A 19,277-nucleotide genomic window follows, 5' to 3' on the forward strand; every position below is an offset into this window, starting at 1 on the left:
CCTCCCCTCCCCTTCATCCAAATGGAAGCCCTTTGCAATGGGCACAGACCTCTTTTGGTTAGGTTTCAGAGTTTCTGCTCCATCTCCACATCCTTCTGATCTCTCACAATGTTGACTTTGCACATTTTGGCAATGCTTCCACTCTGGCAAGTCTCCTCTAAACTTCTCGCTCCGGTCCTGGCTTCGCCTTGGTCCTGGCCTCAGCTGTGGCCTTTCTCAGACACTGCCTTCTGTCTCCTTACTTGAATTTCAGAGGGTCAAAACAGCCTCTTACTGATCTTTCACGTGCTTTCTCCATCTCCTTTTCTTATGGCCCTATGGGCAACATCCACTTCAGTATTCAAACCTATACAGCTGGGTCATGTTAATGCTCTTGATCCCTCTACCCAAGGCACAATGAAACAATCGCCCGTTCTGCGCCTGCTTCCTAATCCCAACACATCATCTTTTTCTCTCTCAATAGCAAGAGTCCCTCATTTTGACTAGTAACAGGTAACCAGTTTGGAAATACTTGTTTATACCCAACACACAGGGATTTTTTTTTTCTTCCCATCTACAGATTGCCCTTCGTCCACCAGCCTCAAATTAAGGGCAATTTTTTTCTGGGGTTTAGGGTTGTTTTTTGTTCTTTTGGTCTTTCTTCCTTTCTCTCAAAGGCAGTGCTAATGAAGTTGAAGAAAAAAAGATAAATAAATTTTCAACAGCTACTGTCTACCTTGACAGCTAAGGACATCAACACATGGTTGTAGTTCCTCTCGAGAACGCTAGCACACATGCAGCCCCACAGAAAGCAGCTAATAGGGGAGTATGTCTATGCTTTCACTGATCTTCAACTGTTTTACAACCCGAGCTGCTCCACAAACGATCACTTCATAATTTATAATGAAAAACTGAAGTGGAAAGAATTTTTATATATATTAACATACTCTATTTCATTTGAGCTACTCTCTAAATATTGGGATCAAGCAGGCTTTCCTTACCTACAAGCTCCCAGTGAATCCCCATGAGATTTGCCTCTGAACATTGGACTGCCCTGAAGTATGGGGCTGTCAAACACAGTGAAATAGAAAGGAGAGAGCACAAGGGAAAAGGACTCTATGCAATTCAGTGCTCTCCACAGAACTGCTGGCTTAAAAATACTGGCTTGCAGCAGGAGCGGGAAATTTGACTTGACATAAAATGCAACCTTTCCTACTTTTAACCCAACACATTTTACGTAGCAAGAACTTAATAAAAAAGTTACCTCCTGCTTTGTTCCAACTCTTCTTGCAACAAGATTGCTTTTTTGGGAAAGCCCCAAATATATCAATGAATTCTAGCAATCCTGTTGGAGCTGCCTGAGATACATACAGTTTAAGTAGCCCAGCATCGGAATACTGCAAGGAAGGAGAACAAAACCGAACACAGGCCTGGTCACAAACCTTTTGAGCATGAAAAAAGGAAACAGGGGGATCCACTCCCACTAGTTTTGTACACAATTTTGTACAATGGCTCAAAACGTCACGCACACTCTGATGTGCTGGGCACGACAAACATATGTATGGCCTCCACCACATGCAGTACCCCAAAGCACTAGAAGGCAGCAACACATCTACAGGGATTACCACAAAACATGCATGATGCCAACACCTGAAAATCCCTCCAGTGACAGATTTTTTATCTGACAGTTAATAGTGGAACACGTTTTTGCACCAACAAGAAGATGCCATTTCCCAAAGGATAATTTTCTTAACTAGTAGTTCTCATACAAGCAGAGTCTTCCATAGGATGGGGGCTGCAATTTGCACTAAGGCTTTTCAGTAAGGACTTTAAGTGGTTTTGAAATACAAAACTAAAAACTGTTTTGGCTTTCTAATTTGCTTTCCATTTTGCAGTATGTACTGTTTTATTCATAGCATTTCTGACAGAAGGAATTTCAAGAATTCCAACAGCACGATGGCAATGTAGTAGCTGATTAGCTCCATGGAAAAAGTTTCTCCAAGTTCGACTTTCGGTCAGTGCACACCACTCAGGATACAAAACCACTCTGGCAAGGAAGTCTTTCTTTCACTTTAGCTATAATAAAGAAGATCTTCTACACTCCAGCTATAATAAACCACACAAAAACCAGAGAGAGGGAGAGAGAAAGACAGAGAGAGATGGCAGATACACTGAGAATCTGCAGCGTAGATAATCAAACCCTTTATTGTCTAAGTTACATTAGACTTGCAACACCATAAAAACCTGTTAAGAAGAAGAAACAGTAGATTGGTAGAGGTAGTAGAAAGTCCCTGTAACAGTCATAAAAGGGCTTTACAGGAGCGTGTCATGCCAAAAAAAGTTATCACATTGCTTAAAAGAGCTGATCAAAGCCCACTGACTAAATAAATAAGGAACACAACTCATTTTAAATACTATGGCCTAACTAAAATAACAAATCAATACAATACAGTGATAAAGAAGAAAACAGAAATCATGGGATTCGCTTCTGAAACGGTCTTTAAGGTTGGCTTTCCCCCACCCACTCTTATTTCTTGTTTAATTGAAAACCTCATTTCTGTGCTATACGCAGCATATAATTATTTAAACTGATTTCCCCTACTGTTGTTCTTCATGGACCTAAATTATGATTGTAAACTTTGCTGATTAGTACCCTGGTAATGGCAGTGACAGCACTAGCTTCTCTGTCAAGAGATTCTGGAAGAAAAGTTCCAGAAAGAAGCTTTTGGCTCTAAATATTAACTCGGACTTTCTAGATCAGCTTCCCAAAAAAATACAATTAAAAAAAAAAGAAATTACAAATGTACACTACACTTTCGTGCCATTTTGGGTACATAGGCGTTTTTAATAACTAAAACACAAACAAGTAGGCTAAGCAACTAGCTTTTGTGCATTCCTGAACTGTCACCATTACTTTCACTCATGGAAAATATGACTCAGAAAAGCAACAAAACAAAAGTGAAACAAAAAAACAAAACAAAACAAACAAACCAAGAAAGCTAGTGCAAACCCAAAATAATAATCATTAAGCAACACAGCAAAATATTTCATTTTTTCTTTTTTTTCTTTTTTTTCTCCTTTTTTCTTTTTTTTTTTTTTTTTTTTTTGGTGTACAATGGAATGTGTCTATGCGACCTCCCTCAAAATAACTTCACAGAACAGTTAATTACAGTCACTTTTAAGTACTTGCACAGACATTCCTAACTACACCGAGACTTACAGAGATTTCTGGTATACATCTGGTGTAATAGCATAAGGAAAAAACTAGTTTAAAAAAAAATACATAAGAAAGTTAATTTGCATTGTTGCAAGTGTTGCAAAGTAACAAAACCTGTCAAGTATTTAAAACAAGTAACAAGTAGTATCCAGAACCAATTACTGACTAGATTTTTAAAAAAAGCAACCCCCCCACCCACCAAAACTGTTAGAACAGAAAGATCACGCTTCAAGGTTTTTTCTGCTTTTTTTTTTAAAAACAAATCTTTGTGTCAGAAGCCCATTTCTACAAAAACAGCACTATTCCATTATTGTATTAAGTAAACTGTTGCTCTCACCTGTATTAAAGGTTAGCATCATTTCTGTACATGTAAAATTATTGCTTTTTTGAAAAATATATTTAGCATGCTAGGTTTTTTTTTTTAATCCATTTCCTGCCTTTACAAAATGTTACAATTTAAAAAAAAAAAAAAACAAACTAGTAAAGCTTTTGCAAAAATTTTCACAGAACATTTTCTTTCAAGGCAGCAGTAACTTTTGATAATGCATAAAATTATATGTGCAAAATCTGAACCTCTCAGAAATATTACCATCACACATAGTGTCACAGCAATAAGAAAAGAAAATATTTATATCTGTGGAATACATTTTTAATTGCTTGCACTGCATGGTTTAAGAACCTGTTATGTGCCACAACCCCACCTTGAAAACTTGCAGTTAAAGAGTTACTGTAGAAGAGGTATATAAAGCTTTTTTTTTTTCTTTTTTTTCCTAACACCACCAGTGATCACCAAGTACAAGACACGACACATTTATATGAACATTAACCTGCCACCACAAAAGAAGTTCCTTGTCTTTCCAAAACGTCACTGGGCTCAAGGAGGAGCAGTAGCTGGCTTGCTGAACCAAACACAGGAGCAGAGAGTACCTTACAGGCCCAGAGCTCCCTGAACTTGTTCAGTGACACTGTTTCTCTTCTAAACATACAGATCAGCGGCGTTAAGACAGCTGAGCATTTTCTTTTTTTTTTCTTTTTTTTTTTTTTTTTTTTTGAAACGTGAAGACTTCCTTTGTGATCAGGTTGAAGAAAGTAGCCCTGTTACAAAAAAAGGTCCTGAGAGTAAAACACAGAAGCCTGATTTTTTCTTAGTGTTCGACTAGCTTTTCTTTTCCAAAGCAGAATAGAAGCTTTTCTCTGGAAGTGTTTCAATTTCCATATTCACATACTATTAATGGTGCGCAGTCAAGAGCAAGAGCACTAGAAATGCAAGTGGTCCCCAAACTGTAATGAAACAAACCATTGCAGAATGACGGTCTTTCTCTTCAGTCCCTTTAATCCTTCATCAAGCATTGCTTTCTCAGCACCGAATGCCACCTTTTTCCTGCACCCCCCATTCTTCCTCTCTCTGGTTTTGTTTTTTTCTAATTTGCTTTTCAGCATGACAGGCAGTGGCAGTTTCATTAATTAATACTTCTTCAGCTCTCAAATCCTCTGCTGTTTTTCAAATGTATCAAATAGTCATTGTGAGCATCAGGGAGGTTTTTGTTACAGTGCTTAACTTCTTCATGCTGTCCAAATCACATAAAGTTTAATTTTTCCAGTGTCTCAAACTTCTTCTTGATTAATATAGATGCCTTGTGCTGCCACAGTGCTTGCCAACTCCACTGTTTATTATAAAGGAAATAAGGAACCATGGGACTGATTAGTACGTCAATTTATATATATCTTGTGTAGCATCTTCATTTATTTTAAAATGATTAACAGCGCAGAGGCACCCCCCTCCTTGCAGAGCGCTGGTTTCAGTCTCGCGCAGCAGCTCCGGGTGAGGCGATGGCTGGCGGCGAGGCTGCTCCGCAGCTGCCGGAGCAGGGGGTGGCTGCGCGGGGGACTGCTGGTGCTGCCCGTCGGGGTGGGGGCCACTGGCGCGGGGGCTCCTCCGCTGGGGCTTTAGGTTCCCTTCCGGAGATGCATGTGGGTGACCTCCGCAACACCGTGGTCGCCCCCCTGCAAGAAGCATGACACAAGGAAAAGCTCATTCCCTCTGCTCCCATGCGCAAACCCTCCAGCAAGTCCTGCTGGCGTTCGTTACCCTTTATTAGCATGACATACATTAATTTTGGCCCACCACATCAGAAGTTTGGGGATTTTTTGTAAGCATCTCCAGCAAGAGCAAAGTGTGTCAGGCCCACATAAAGTCCCTGATGGACTAGAAGAGCAAGTAAGAGCGTCTGACGGAGCAGTGCAAAAAAGGTTGAGAACAAGGAGGGGAAGAAGAGACCCCCAAAAAGCAGAATTTTGTGGTAGCCAAAAGGGATTCCTAACTAGATCAGCATTTTAAAAAGGCTGAAGCTTGAGGTCACAGAGGCAGCTAAAAGAATAAAAACTGAATTCTTGTGCAGGTCTGCCAAATGCTAAGGCAGCTTTCCCCCCACCCCCCGCCTTGTCATCTTCCTTTTTATTTTTTTAGCCAATTTTCATGAATAATTACCACGTTGAACAAAAAAGCAGGGATATTCTAAAATCAAGTGAAATTAAAGATAACATCATTAATAAGTTGGAGCCTGCAGCTCCCAAGAAAAGCTTTAAAATGACATTTAGAACATCACTGTCAGAACAATGCAGTTTACAATCCTGATCCTAAAACAACATGGCAAGATTAATCTTACATAAATGCATTATCCTTAAGCTAAAGTCTTGGTGAAGTGAAACAGACCATTTTAAATTAATGCAATATAAAATACGGCACCCATGTAAAATCCAAGCAAGTTTCAAGCTGTGCCTATGGCAGCCCTCGAAATAGCTAAAGAAAGCCCAGCTCTGGTTGACATAATGTATTAAGTGCATCTCTTTTGTTAATAGATTTAGAAAATTCCTAATTAAACCTGGCCCGAGATTCATGACATTTACCAGTCAAAGTTTGCTTTAAGTCGGAAAGATTTGCAACAAAATTAAAGAAAAAAAAAGCTGCTGTACAGACCACAGTATATTTGAAATGTAGGAAACAGTAACTGAATGAGAGATGTGATAAAACTTCCTTAGTTGGATGCTGAATTTCCTGCAGTAAACCAAGAAAGATGCTTTACATTTTTGCACGGCTGCATCATGCCTGAGAGACAGAGCCACAATTCCAGGAGGAGGCATTCATCATTAAAACGTCTCGTATCGAACCAGCTCTACATACACGGGGGAGTGCAGCAGGGTTTTGCCGAGCCAGGGCAGGAGGGAGGGAGGGGAGGGGATGGCAGGCGCCTTGGCCCGGTTTCCCTGGGTAAGAACTGAAGAAAGGGGTGTAAAGAGCAGCACTTTCGGGGGATGGATAGCCTGGGCAGTGGAGGGATGCCCTGTGAGTCTGGGCACCACCGGCCCACGGACCACGCAGCACAAGGGACCTGTAAAACAGCTAAACCATCCTCCTGCCTGGCAGGAAGGCAGAGATGGGCGGCTGGTGGTGGTGGGTGGGTGGGTGGGTGGGTGGTGGTGGTGGGTGGACCCCTCTGATCCACGGCTGTCCTCCCAGTTTCACTGGGAAACAGCACCTAAGCTCCACATGTGCCAAAGCCCAGCCAGTAGCTCACCCCCTTGTACTCACACCAGCTCAAGGGGCAGTCAGATTCTGAACCAGCTGATACGTAGCTGGATTGAATCCTTCCTAAAGCGAAACCTTTACCATTTTAAAAAGCAGGTTTTCTTCACTTTCAGCATTTTAAAGGGGAAAACCAGCAGATCTTTAAGTGAAACCTATAGCTTCCATGCCAAAAGCTGCTTTCATACCAACTTCTAGGGCTTTTCACCACTTAACAGGAAAAAAAATCAGTTTATGTGCATGTTAATATATTGCAGACAGATTACTGCGTGATGTTGAAATAAATTGCAATGACCAGTTTGGAGCACAGATACTGCTCCGGTTTGCTGGCAAGGGGAAAGTGTTGGGACAAGAACTACAGCTGCTAATCCTATCTATAATGCTCAAACTAACGGACATACAGTACATGTGCATTACTCAGATGCCAATATAGCAGCCTCTGCGGTTCCTTGATTGTTTGCATTATAATCTCCATATGTATGAACGAGATAAATTAGGTTGCCATTTATTTGTTCATTATCTATTATTTTGATTAATGGAATTCTTGTTCTCAGAATAACTATTTAAAAATAACGTTTGCAATAATGAGGACTGAACTATTAATCATGATCTTAAGAAGAAACTCTGCAAGGAACTGGGGCAAGACATTTCATACGAACAAATGTCATAATTAGGACTTCTAACAGACAGTGCTAAAATTTCAAGTAAAAAAAAAAACAACCCCAAAAACAAAAATAAACCAACTGAACTCAGAAACCAATGGTTTAAATAAACTTCTAACCTGGTTGGTTTGTTGGGGTTTTTTGCGCTCCTCCCTTCTCTCCAAAGTTGCCCTCAGCCTTTCCCCCAAGCTCCTTTACATTATACACGCGCGCGTGTGTGTATGTATGTGTATATATATAATAGTGTTCTCTTGATGGCTCTTTTCCAATCTGTCTATCCCCCAAATTCTGACTATTCACATTTGCGCTATCTCAAGTATTGAACATTGCAAGAAATATTTTAAAATACTTACAGTGGAGAAAATTAAGGCTTATGAAAGAATTTTACCCCTGTCACGCAGGAGCTACATTGCATGCCTCTCTTTCCAGTGAATGAAGCCTAAGAACTGTGGTGTCCACAGGTCTTTCACAGAAAAGACCATCGCTGCCTTCTGGCACAGGGAAAGCTTCAGCCAGAGATACCCACGATACCAACAGTTCCATTTTTTTTCTGGACTGTAACTTTTAATTTATTTTCTGTGAGTAAAAGGGTGTTTTTCCAGAGAAGGAAAAGGTTGGAGTTTGGAGGTTTCACTTGTTTCACTTGCACAAAAGGCAGAGAACTTGGTGTCTCTGCCTCCAGCACTGAAAATATGCTTCACACACATATACTCGCAATTAGACGGAACTCCTCCTTCATTGCTGACCACCAAATCATACCTTTTGAACACCCAATTACTTGGCCCTTAAAATTTCTAGAGCATAATGTTTGACACAGCATGGAGAGAAGATAAACTATATTCCTAAAGCGGGCCAAGTTTTTATGTTTTTAAAAATGCAGCAGCAGAAGTTAAATGCAAGGCATATGTACTAGAGATCGCTACCGCTGCTGTCACCATTTTGCAAAAGCAGGCTACAGACTGACTCCTGGGCTACTGAACACACTTGGGAATTGGCCTTCCGGCTGCAATGCTGCAGCATCAGGAGGCAGTGTCCCTGCAGTGACCCTGTGCTTTAGGAAAACTTTGCTTTGAGAGCTGCAGCGGCTTGGAGATACACCCAGTTGCAGGGACCCCTCTGAAGGGGAGACAGCTTTTGTCTTGCCATGTATAAGCAACCGGAGTACACTCCCCGAATTCATACCTACTAAATCAGGTCTTTGGATGCTGCTTAGTGTATTCCAAATTAAGATACATATTCATTTTGGATAAGCAAGCTTAATTATGTATATATTGGGATATTTAGCATTTATAAGAATATTCAGAATATTCAGTAAGTTTAACATGGCAGCATTTCAAGAGACTCTACATGACTTTGCACAGATTGTATTGACTTGGGGTATGTAATGAGCATTTTTTGTCCTTTACACAAAGAAGAGTAGGAAATATTCCAAAGTTCATGGGAAATTCATTTGATGTAAAAACATCCTCCTTTTTTTAAAAAAAGCATTCAGGTAGAAGTAAGAAACCACAATAAATAATGTTATGAAGGAAATGAACATCTTATTCCCTACGATTTGTTTATATTCCATTGGTGCTGACAACAAAGCATGAAACACAGCCCAGTGCCAATATTATCAAAACTGGGGGTGTATGATCTTCTTTACACACCCCTATAGGTGGCCTATTTTTCAGTGACGCTGAAACCTGCTTCTCCTGTTGGTGGTTCACTACCCTAAAGTAGGTTTCCTATTTAGACACCTAAATATAGATTTAGCTGGCTCATTTTTGAAAAAGTCTGGATGCAGAACCTATTTTTAACATGTGGAATTAGAATTATTCTGTGAGAAAACTACTTTATAATGTAGCACTGTTGTAAGCTACTGTGCTGGGGGACTTTAAAAGCCCTATCTAACATTCGTTCATAGAGAAAGCCTTTAGAGATGATCTTCTGGTTGACTACAGAAGGCAATGGGGGAACTGTGAAATACTAATGTTAATATTTTTATTCTTTAGCAGACTACTCGGGGGAAGATATTTTACCTGTGAGGAAGAAACGTCATGTCAAATGAATCACTTAACATTTAAAAAAAAAACATCTTCCATTCTCAAGCTACTGTACATTCGCAACTATTGTTTCTTGCTCGGAGCATGTGCATGGCACTTCTGTAACTTGAACTGACTGTACACCATAAACTTTCATGAATAGATCTGTCCCCAATTAAGAAACGAAATGAAGACACGAGTGACAATGCTTAAAGTGGGAAATCATAATGTTACCAGAATGCTGCAGGCATCGTTCTCAGTGCAAGCTCGTTTCAGTGCTGCTAAAGGCCCCTACAGCTGCAGGTAGAAATGAGCACATTCCCTCTCCAACACCCAGGGACTGTGCAGGTGGAGTCTTCCGGGGGAACGCAAAGCCTCCTTGTGATGGGAACAAGCAGAACAGCAGACAACTGAATAATCCTATCCGACACAGATGCTGACAACCTGAGACAAAGGCTGATACTGAAGAGCAAATAAGACAAAAGGAAGGGAACCATCTCCTGGAGAAGTGATCACACCACAGCTTCTGTGGAAGAAATACTAACTGGCAAGGGACGAAATGATTCATGAAGCTAACCCCTACCCAGTATTCTGCTGTATTACGAGATGCTGTAACTTCATTAACTACTCTGAAGACAGACTGACATGCACTGACACTGCAAGAGCAACGTACAATTGCCATCCAAGAAGTTAGCCAATAAAATCTTGCACGGCAATAGTTCACAAAGACAAGATTATAAGAAAATTTATTGTGCAGTAATATAACTGGAATTACAAAATTAGTCCAGATGTGGACTGAGCTGCCACATCTCTTTCTGGATAGGTACAGCCATTTCAGAATTTTTTGAAAGGTACTTCCAACTTTAACCTTACATTGTCTTTTCGAGGAAAAAAGCACAGATGCCTTCAGAATCCAATCTCAACTACATGAGACTAAATCATGAGCATGAAAAGATGGAAGAGCATTTTAAAGGTGCTTAGGCTTCTTAAACCTACATTACTAAACTGATGAGAACTAAACATTAGTTGAGCTAGTTTGCAGAGCTGCAGCGTTTCACTGTAACATACTTCTACTCAGAAGTATGTCTTTGCACAGTTTTATTAGATAAGCATCATAAGGACAGCGCTTTCTTCTACTTCTCCAACCTTAGCGTAACTTTGCTGCTACTGTCCCACAAAAGCAAAGCAAACATTGCCTGCAACTACTGAAGTGTTATGCCATCTTGAAAACTTTATGAGGAGAGTTGTTGGCCACTCCTATGGTCTGACAGCAACTCAGATACTCCTGTGGCAGCAGCTGGGTTCCCCATATAGACTTTGGGCCAGAAAGACGCAAGTGCAACAAAGAAAGTGCTAAGAGTCTCCACGAAGGGAGCTGCACATGAACTCTGTGATGTGGTGGTGCCTGGTGAGGATGTTTACTGAGCAAGTAGAAACCAACTCCTAAACTTCACAAAGGCGGGACTAACATTGGGATGCATTCTTTAAGCATGGCTGAAACCACACACCATCGTTCAGTGAAAGACAGGACAGGGAAAGTGCTGCAGTCAAAATTAAACTAAAGATGTGGATGAAAGGAAAAGTCAGTGACGCTGGAGGCAGTTTCACAATAGAAGAAAAACGCCCATGAGAAAGTGTGCCCTGAAACCCACTTGCCAAACTGGAAGATGGAGTGGGAAGGTCCGGGTTATGACACTGGTCTCCAAAGATAGAAGATACACGAAACAAACTCACTTTAATGGTTTTCTATGTAACATCTTTGTCATGTATAATTCAGAGTGCTGAGAAGTGTTTGTTAAGACAGGAAACTGTATACTAGAAACAGGAAAGCGCACCGTCACACAGTCCACAGAACTGGAGGATGAGAGCTTTTCAAAGGGCAGATACTGGGTATCAGGGTACAAATACTCTTCAGAAAAAGACAGACTAAACATTAATTGTATTGTTACAGCAGAAAACATCTTAGATGTAAAAGCAAATTATTTCTAGGAATTCCTCATGTACTACCTCACTATTACATTATCACTGCGCGTTACAGAGTTACCTATCCCTCCCAGTCCCCAGTAAGACAGTAACACGTTTATTTAAACACTAACTACCTGCCTTACAATTAACTGACTCTCTATATAAGAGACTTTGATAAAACACTTAAAAAATTTAAGAGCTAAAAATCAAGCAACACCACTATAATTTATGTGTGTTATAAAACGGTCCGTGCTTTAGTGATGAGTACTACTGTGCAACTTTTTCCCAGCTACCACATTAAAAACCAAACATCCAATTAATTGTAAAACATACTTGTTTTGGGGCGTCTGTGGAGGTGGTGTGAACTTCAGTACCTCGGAGTCCATTAGACTCAAATACCACTGTGGGAACAAGGGGGCTTGTTAACAGATGAACATTCAAGCTTCGTTAGTGTGTGTACATTATTTGAGACCATTACAGATTAACCACGTTCAAAAAAAAGACACCAGCTACTAGCCTGTGGCCGGAAAATACCAATTTACAGTAACACTTAGTGTAAGAGAGTGTGCTAATGGCAGCCCAGGGCCACTGCCCTTTTTAATTCAGACTTCAGCACTGAAGAAAGCAATCACTGACAACATTAATTATCAGTGTATGTGTAAAGGGACCCTCTTCTTGCATTACTTACCATTTGGCCTCTGTCATTTTGCATCAGACTGGCTTATGTATGCATCATTCACACTTTTCAGGAGGAACCCGCTAGTCTCACTGTCTCATGCAATGCTCAGGAGGTCTGTCGACACTGGTGGCTTTAGCTTTAGCCTCCTACAGTCTCAACCACACACCGCGCCAGGTGAAAAACGGCTGGTAGGGATTTCCCATTTTAGGGCTGACCGGTCTGTGGAAAAATCTCGTTTCCTGCAAAAATGTTCCTGTCAACAGCAACAATGAGGCAAAACAAAGCCTTATGTTGTGCTGAAAGGGGTACTTTGATTTCAATTTGTGCTGGTGGCAAAAGAATTCATTAGCATATTCATTTCTGAGTACCCTACTCTCTAATTAAAATAAAACATTTGCAAACAGACTTATCTTAAATGCATTGCAATTTTATGGAGTTCGGGCGGGGATCAGGTAAGCAATATCCGGAGAACAAGAGCAATAGTCGTAAAAATAAAAAACCTGTCTATTAGATTTAGGAACTGGAATTACTTAGGGTAACATGGTATGTGAAATGTAATTCTTGGCATTTTGTTAGCCGGATCCGAAAGCACGGAAGTGGGAAAGGGAGAAAGCAAGAGCGAGCGTGAAAAGGTACCTGTGTGGGACCTCTGGTGAGTCCTGAGGTGACTGGGTTGGGTAAAGCATTTTCCACATTCTCTGCAGACGCAGTCTCCTTGGCGTGTTTGTGTCCTGAGCATCCCTGTAGTCAGGAGGGAGGGAGGGAGGAGGGGGTGGGGGGGAGAGGAGAGAGGAAAGTTGAGAAGAAAACATTATGCCAGAAGAAAACATCATTAGTATGTCTAATGTGTCATTATGTGAGGCTACCTTCAGGCCCTGGATGACAACTGTCAGCCTTCATCTAGGCACTGGCTGACAGGCCAGGCACACACAGGACTGCAAGAATGCATAAATTACATTGAATTAAAAAATGCTCCCCATGATGTGCCCGCACCAGGACTGGCATGTCAGGTGTGCGCTTTTCAGAGCAGCTGGATCCACTTCTCAGCCATCACCCAGCTTTGTCAAGCAGTACATCAGGCAAATCAAAGTGACTCCAGCGTGGCGGAGACAAGTCACATGGATAATAGGAAGTGAGTAGGACCAGAGCCCGACTGTCCCCCCCAGGCGGCAATACCTCAGAGACAAATGCAGAGCGAGCGGAGCCATCGCAGACTGATCAAACCTTTCACCCCTGCCTACCTGCCTGCCGGTGCTGCTTTGACCCCAGACCTCTGAGGCACAGACGAAAGACATCTGTGAATGAAAGTGTCATTCCGGACATTTTGAGCTGATAGCAGCACAGCAGCCTTCCCCCAGCCCTGGGTAAACATGTTTTCTAGGCCATTAGCATTTGTGGAAAACCGCTCAAACCTCTCCTTTTTCTCCAAAGGTCAGTTTACAGCATCTGACTTAAAGGGCTGGTCTTTGTCTTTTTGCTGCTGATCAAAAAAGACACATTTGACTTTTATTGGGCTTTTTTATTACTAAAAAAAAAATAAAGTATGTTTGAACATCATCTTTTCTATTTTGGTAAAACGGCCTCCTCAGAAGCAAAGAGTTGATGTTTCCATTTGCCAGTGGAATACTTTGACTTTTGAAGAAATTCTCAGATGGTTGTGAGTGGAAGCAAAGTTTCAGCTTTTCTTTCATTTTTTCCCCCCATTACAGCATTTAAAAAGAATAAAATTGTGAACAAAAAAAGGTGGCAACAAAAAACCTCCCCAGAATTGAAAAAAATCAACTGCTGGATGCCAGAGGGCTTATGTGAAATACAGATGCTGTACCTGAAAATGAATGGAAAAGACGACAAGTTGCTGTTTACTCGGCTGGTATGGCACCCAGTGTCCTGCAATGATTTTCACCACAGCATCTACTGGAATGACTGGCTGCAAAAAAACCCCAACCCACTCACAAAATGTTATAAGCAGCGAAATTTTCTCTTTTTATAACAGCACTTCCTGCAGATGGCAGCACAGTCTGTATAATGCAGCTGAACACAGTCCCAGCAATTAAGTTCCTGGCAGTCAAACACAAGATCATGATTTAGGGACAAAACCAGATCACACATACACCCCCCTCAAAGGAACACCACCACCCCACCCACCCCAAATCACATAAATTTCATTGAGAGCCTCACCGTACTATAATGACACCGATTTGCCTTGTACGGCAGTCAAGTTTAAAGCAGATTTTTTGGTCTTTTACTAGTATTTTCCCCTCACTGGCCAGAACTACATCTGCCAACTTGAAAGCAAAGCTGCGTGAAGCGTGTTGACGGACCAGACGGCCTTTGCTGGACCACCATGCCAACTGCTGGGACATGCAGGGACAGGCAGAGCACAGCTCCGCTACCCGCAGTGCGGCTCCCATGGAGCCCAGGAGACCTGGGTTCCTCAGGTGGTTTTTCTGCCACCTCTGGAAAGACATTTAACCTCTCCAGACCCCAGGTCTCTCCCTGTGAAAGGTGAATACATTTGTCTCAGCAGTCATCAAGGGCCCGATCTGACAGCCTGCATGGAAGCACTGCTCCCACTTGAGCTGTGCACGAGGGAAGGTTTAGGATTCTGTTGCAAGCCAACATACCCTGTACAAACACCAAAGGTGAGCGGGTTAAGACTTTCATCTAACCCCTCCCTGGCACTCACTTCACAGTAGTTATTTAAAAAGCAGGTGGGAGGAATGGATTGCTTCCAGGTATATTTGCCATTGTTGCATTTCCTAAGGAGCACCATAAGGCTGTTGATAGTTCAGAGGTTTCGGTGATGGGCATCATTGCCGCAAGACAATAACCCTATGAGTCATCTCTCAGGTTATCCTACATGTGAGCAAAAGAGGGTGGATGACTACAGGTGTTAGCAAGTTCAGGTAAATGAACGTGACTATCTGTATGGGAGCTCCTGCAAAAGTGATGCTCAAAGCTGGTCTCAAAGAAGCCCCAGGGGAAGAGTACATCTGCTGCCATAACCCATCCTTTCCTAATATGGCGATCACAAATAAAATAACCACTATTAAATATAACAGTAAGATCCTCTCTACGAGCATTTGAGAAGACTGGGCAGTGTAAAACAAACCTAGCCTAAGTGTAGTAAGCTTTGTGTTTGCAGCTGCGTGACAGTAGTACGTACAACTAACACAAATGTAAAAGGAAGGATCCCAGAAATAAATCCAGTCTCTCTAAAGCTGAACACTGCACTACCACACGCTAAAATACTCTAATGTGATCCAAGATGAGGTTGTTTACCAAACACCCAAGTCTTTTGGGGAAAAAAAATGTGACAAATAGTATACTGGAGTGGGATTTTTACTTGTCCTTTATGTCATGACTGTTATATTAAGACTAAATTGTTTGATGCATACTGATGCAAAGGGCTCAGTCTAGGGCTGCATTATTTCAGACAAAGTTCATTTACCCTCCTCTGTCTGCAGTAGGTAGGATCTCATTCCTTCTGCCCGCAGCAGGTTTTTGTTTTAGTACTACGAAAAAGAGCCATCACGCCAATTGGTTTGGAGAACCATCAACAACCTGGAAGTTGTATATAAAATGAAGACAAGCTACATTAAAAAAGAGGTTTCAGATTCCGAAAATTTGATTGCTGTAAAACACCTGGAATGAAAGAAGAGATTTCAAAGCAGAGATGGGCACTAAATAACTTCCAGTTAAAGTGTCTCTGGAAATCACTGCCTGGAAAAAGCATTTTGGCAATAAAATCCCTCTTTTAAAAAGCAAGCAAATAGAGACCTCCTTGGAAACCCTGCCCCTACTTTACTTTGCCCCAACATTTCTCATGGTTTTCCCGGTGCCTGAATTCACTAAGCAAGCATCTAGTTCCTGGCTTTTACTGCTTCCCTCCAGCCCACTGGATCAGTAAGATTTCTCCGAGCAGGCCAACACAGTGTACTATTAAGTAACATCAAGGAGGGCACCCATGTGAATGTACCCCAAGTTAACGGTGGAACAATCAACTGGTATTTAGAGCAGGAAGTGGGCAGGGATTTTAGATAACATTCCTAGGCGCCAGGATGGCAAAAGCCAAGTCAGCTGAACAAAGAGAGGAACACGGACTCCGCAGTTTCAGAAACTAGGCACGTCCTCCTCAGCCTCGTAACAAAAACCAGGAGCCTGATGTTAAGTTACTATCATCACGCAGCCTCTAACCACCTGTGAAATGATCTACTCAATAAAAAAGTCAGCTCCTACACAGCATTACTTTTTAAATGATTGAGCAAAACTGACAATGGAGTGGCTGAAAGGTACACTTCATGGACTATTTCAGACAGATCTTGCCTTCCTGTTTTCTCCCTAAGGTCTTTCACCAAGACCTGACCAAACGCTATGGCTTATTCCTTGCCTCACAGCTGCCAGAGCAGTCAACTTGCACACACCTCCCGGACACTAGACCATAGCTGTCCTTAGACTACCAGCTTCCCAATGTCCTGGGTTTCATCCCACTTGCAAAATGGGGTCACAAGCTCCATTTCACACATGCTTGTGACAAAACAGAGAGCATTATGTTTGGTGAGGACACTACAACGCTGGTCTGGAATGCGTGCTCTTTCCACGTGGGGTTCAGTTCTTGCACAACTTCTACAAAGTGAAGACGCGTACAAATAAACAGGATACTTTACAAATGGTGGGAGGTGGAACTATGGCTCCCATTCTCCCACCCTACACCCCTGCCCCATCTCAACAGCAATAGATTAGTGTGATTTTCAGTTTCCACCGAGACAAACTATTTCTGGCAAATGATCAGAAGAATATGGTTTCAAATGCAAATACATAGGTTTCTTTTTTTTTTCTTTCTTTTTACATGGCAGTTGACTGTCAAGACACAGAAAGAAAGCTCCGATACTTCTTTAGTCCCTGAACGTTTAAACTGGCTATTTGCACAACTGCCTTTCCTGCCTCTGTGAATTAGCAGGCACATATTCGGCCCTACCTCTTTTTAATTATAAACATACAAAAAGATCAAAAGAATAATTTGAAAAATATGACAGCACTCTTTTTGATATGGACAAGGAAGATCTTAAGACTTTTGTCATGAAAGACAAAGGATACTGACAAATTATTATCTCTTGCTGTTGTTGGAAGATTTGTTTGCAGATGAAATTGAACAAAACCTCCAAAATAACATCACAGATAAGCCCCAGAGGATGTTTACTTTGCCCGAAGCAAAAAGATGATGATGTGTGCCAGCACCAGCATATCAGGGGGATCTTTGTGTGACAGCACATCTGTGTAACTTTAGCCTGCTTGAAGCGAGGGGACAAAGGAACAGTAATACTCCAAGTGGAACCAGATACATTTAACCTGCAACAGAAATGTGACACAGTGCACAAGGGGGGATGCTGCAATGTCAGAGATCAGTAAACAAACCTATTCAAGCCTATCCAGAAATGATAAAAACAATGAACTTGTAATCCCAACTGTTAAAGGGAGAGAAGGAAGAAACTGTGAAACTGTATTGTGGCTCTGAAAAAAGCAGGAACAAGCAAGCTGCGTCCTCAGATATGGAGGCTTATGAAAATCTTACCTGCGTGATCCAGGACAGGGCTGTTGGCACCGCAGGTTTGGTACAACGAAGCAAGGTCCTTTGGAATGTATGTTTTAAAAATATTTAAAATGTCCAAACGTTTCTCATGCCCATCTGATCCCAGATCCTGTTTGCTGGAGTGTAAAGCCGGAGAAACTCCCGCGGTGCTAGGCTGGGGCTGGAGCAGTGGACTTGCTCGTGCTACTGCTGTGCAGTTTGCCAATGTCCTCATCTCACTCCCAGCCTTCACGTGAGACTCCCTCTGAGGCACCAGTGGCTCTTCATGTTTAGTGTACTGCTCACTTTTACACAGAGGATGATACTGTGGTGGTGGGTTGAATTTGGCCTTCATGGAATCAGACACACAGTGCTTACCTGGAGGGGCAAAACTAGTACTTCCTTGGGGAACCACATACTTCTCCACTTGCTTACTGTTGGTGGGCTGCGTGCTAGGCCTGGATATGACCGTTTGAGTAGGTGTTACACTTCTGCTACAGGCTCCCATTTGCATAAGTTTGGAATTTGCTTCATATTTACTTTTTTGTTGTGCTGCTATGCTGTACTGCTCCTGGGAATGGTTTAACTTGGGCTGTCTGTACCCATCCAGACCTGGTAAGCGTGGACCACAGTGGCTGAAGGCATGACCGTCCTTTGACTGATGTGTACTTCCAGACTTGGCAGTCATCCCAACAGAAAGAGAGCTGCTTTTGGACCCTGGCAATGCACTTGGCACTTGAGTGCGCGTAAATCTGGCAATGGGCAAAGGCTGGCACTCCTTACCACCAAGAACAGGAGGGGGGCCGGTACGCCCACTCCTTGCCAGAAAGACCAGGCTGTTTTTAATACTCTTGAAGCCATTCTGTTGAACCCAAGGGGGTACCATTGAGTTACAGCTGATTTTGTGCAAAATTCTTTTGTGCATCCATAAGACTTCAGGGTAGTAGGTCTTGTGACTGCAGAAAGGACATGGGTAGACCATTAAAGCAGCCTGCAAAGATGTGTTCAAATTCTTATTGCATGAATTATCCCTTGTTGATTTTTCACTCAAATCGAGTGGAGCTACCTCTTGAGCTTCAGCACCTTTTTCTATCAGAGGATGTTCCCTGTGCAAGTCTAGCAAATTTTCTCTAGCACGACTAGCCTGCACTTCAAGTGATGTTTTCAAGTCCATGACGATGTTTGAGGATGTCTGGCCCACACCCAAAGCAAAGCTAGCAATGCGACTGGAGCAAGGAAGCCCTTGGCTGTGGTGAAATGCTGGCATCTTCCTGTCAGCAGAACCTTTCAGATCTTGGTATTTCAGAAAGGGCTCCTTGATGACACTCTCCAGTGCTGACACCAAGGCAGGGACCTCTGGTTTAGATTCCCTGGCTTCATTTTCTCTGACATTGCGGCTTCCCAGCTTCGGGAATTCATCCAACTGAGATGTTACCATTGGAGCCTCCTCTTCAGAGAACTTGCAGTGGTATGGCTTTTCATCTGAATGGGACAAACAAACAACATTCCTTGTCATTTTATGCAAAAAGGTGCCAAAAAACCAGAGCAGAATTCAAGACTAGAATAAACTAGCAGGAGAAAAAACAAACTTTGGTATTA

General features: G+C 42.1%; 1 protein-coding gene across 3 annotated transcripts in view; it reads right to left on the reverse strand.

Annotated features, from left to right (window-relative positions):
* Positions 1 to 2,165: 2,165 nt before the first annotated feature.
* ZNF516 (zinc finger protein 516) overlaps positions 2,166 to 19,277 on the reverse strand; it is a 105,481-nt gene continuing 88,369 nt past the window's right edge. For 2 of the 3 annotated variants that reach the window (XM_037380285.1, XM_037380286.1), the window contains exons 3-5: positions 17,682 to 19,160; positions 12,746 to 12,850; positions 2,166 to 5,200 (exon numbers count right to left, since the gene is read on the reverse strand). In XM_037380285.1, the coding sequence (XP_037236182.1) occupies positions 4,899 to 5,200; positions 12,746 to 12,850; positions 17,682 to 19,160 (1,886 nt within the window). In that variant the 3' untranslated portion in view covers positions 2,166 to 4,898. Of the gene's footprint in view, positions 5,201 to 11,763; positions 11,832 to 12,745; positions 12,851 to 17,681; positions 19,161 to 19,277 lie in introns of all 3 variants that reach the window. The other variant, XM_037380288.1, reaches the window with a different exon arrangement.

This window comes from Falco rusticolus, chromosome 3 (genome assembly GCF_015220075.1).
Source record: "Falco rusticolus isolate bFalRus1 chromosome 3, bFalRus1.pri, whole genome shotgun sequence".
NCBI classification, from domain to species: Eukaryota; Metazoa; Chordata; class Aves; order Falconiformes; family Falconidae; genus Falco; species Falco rusticolus.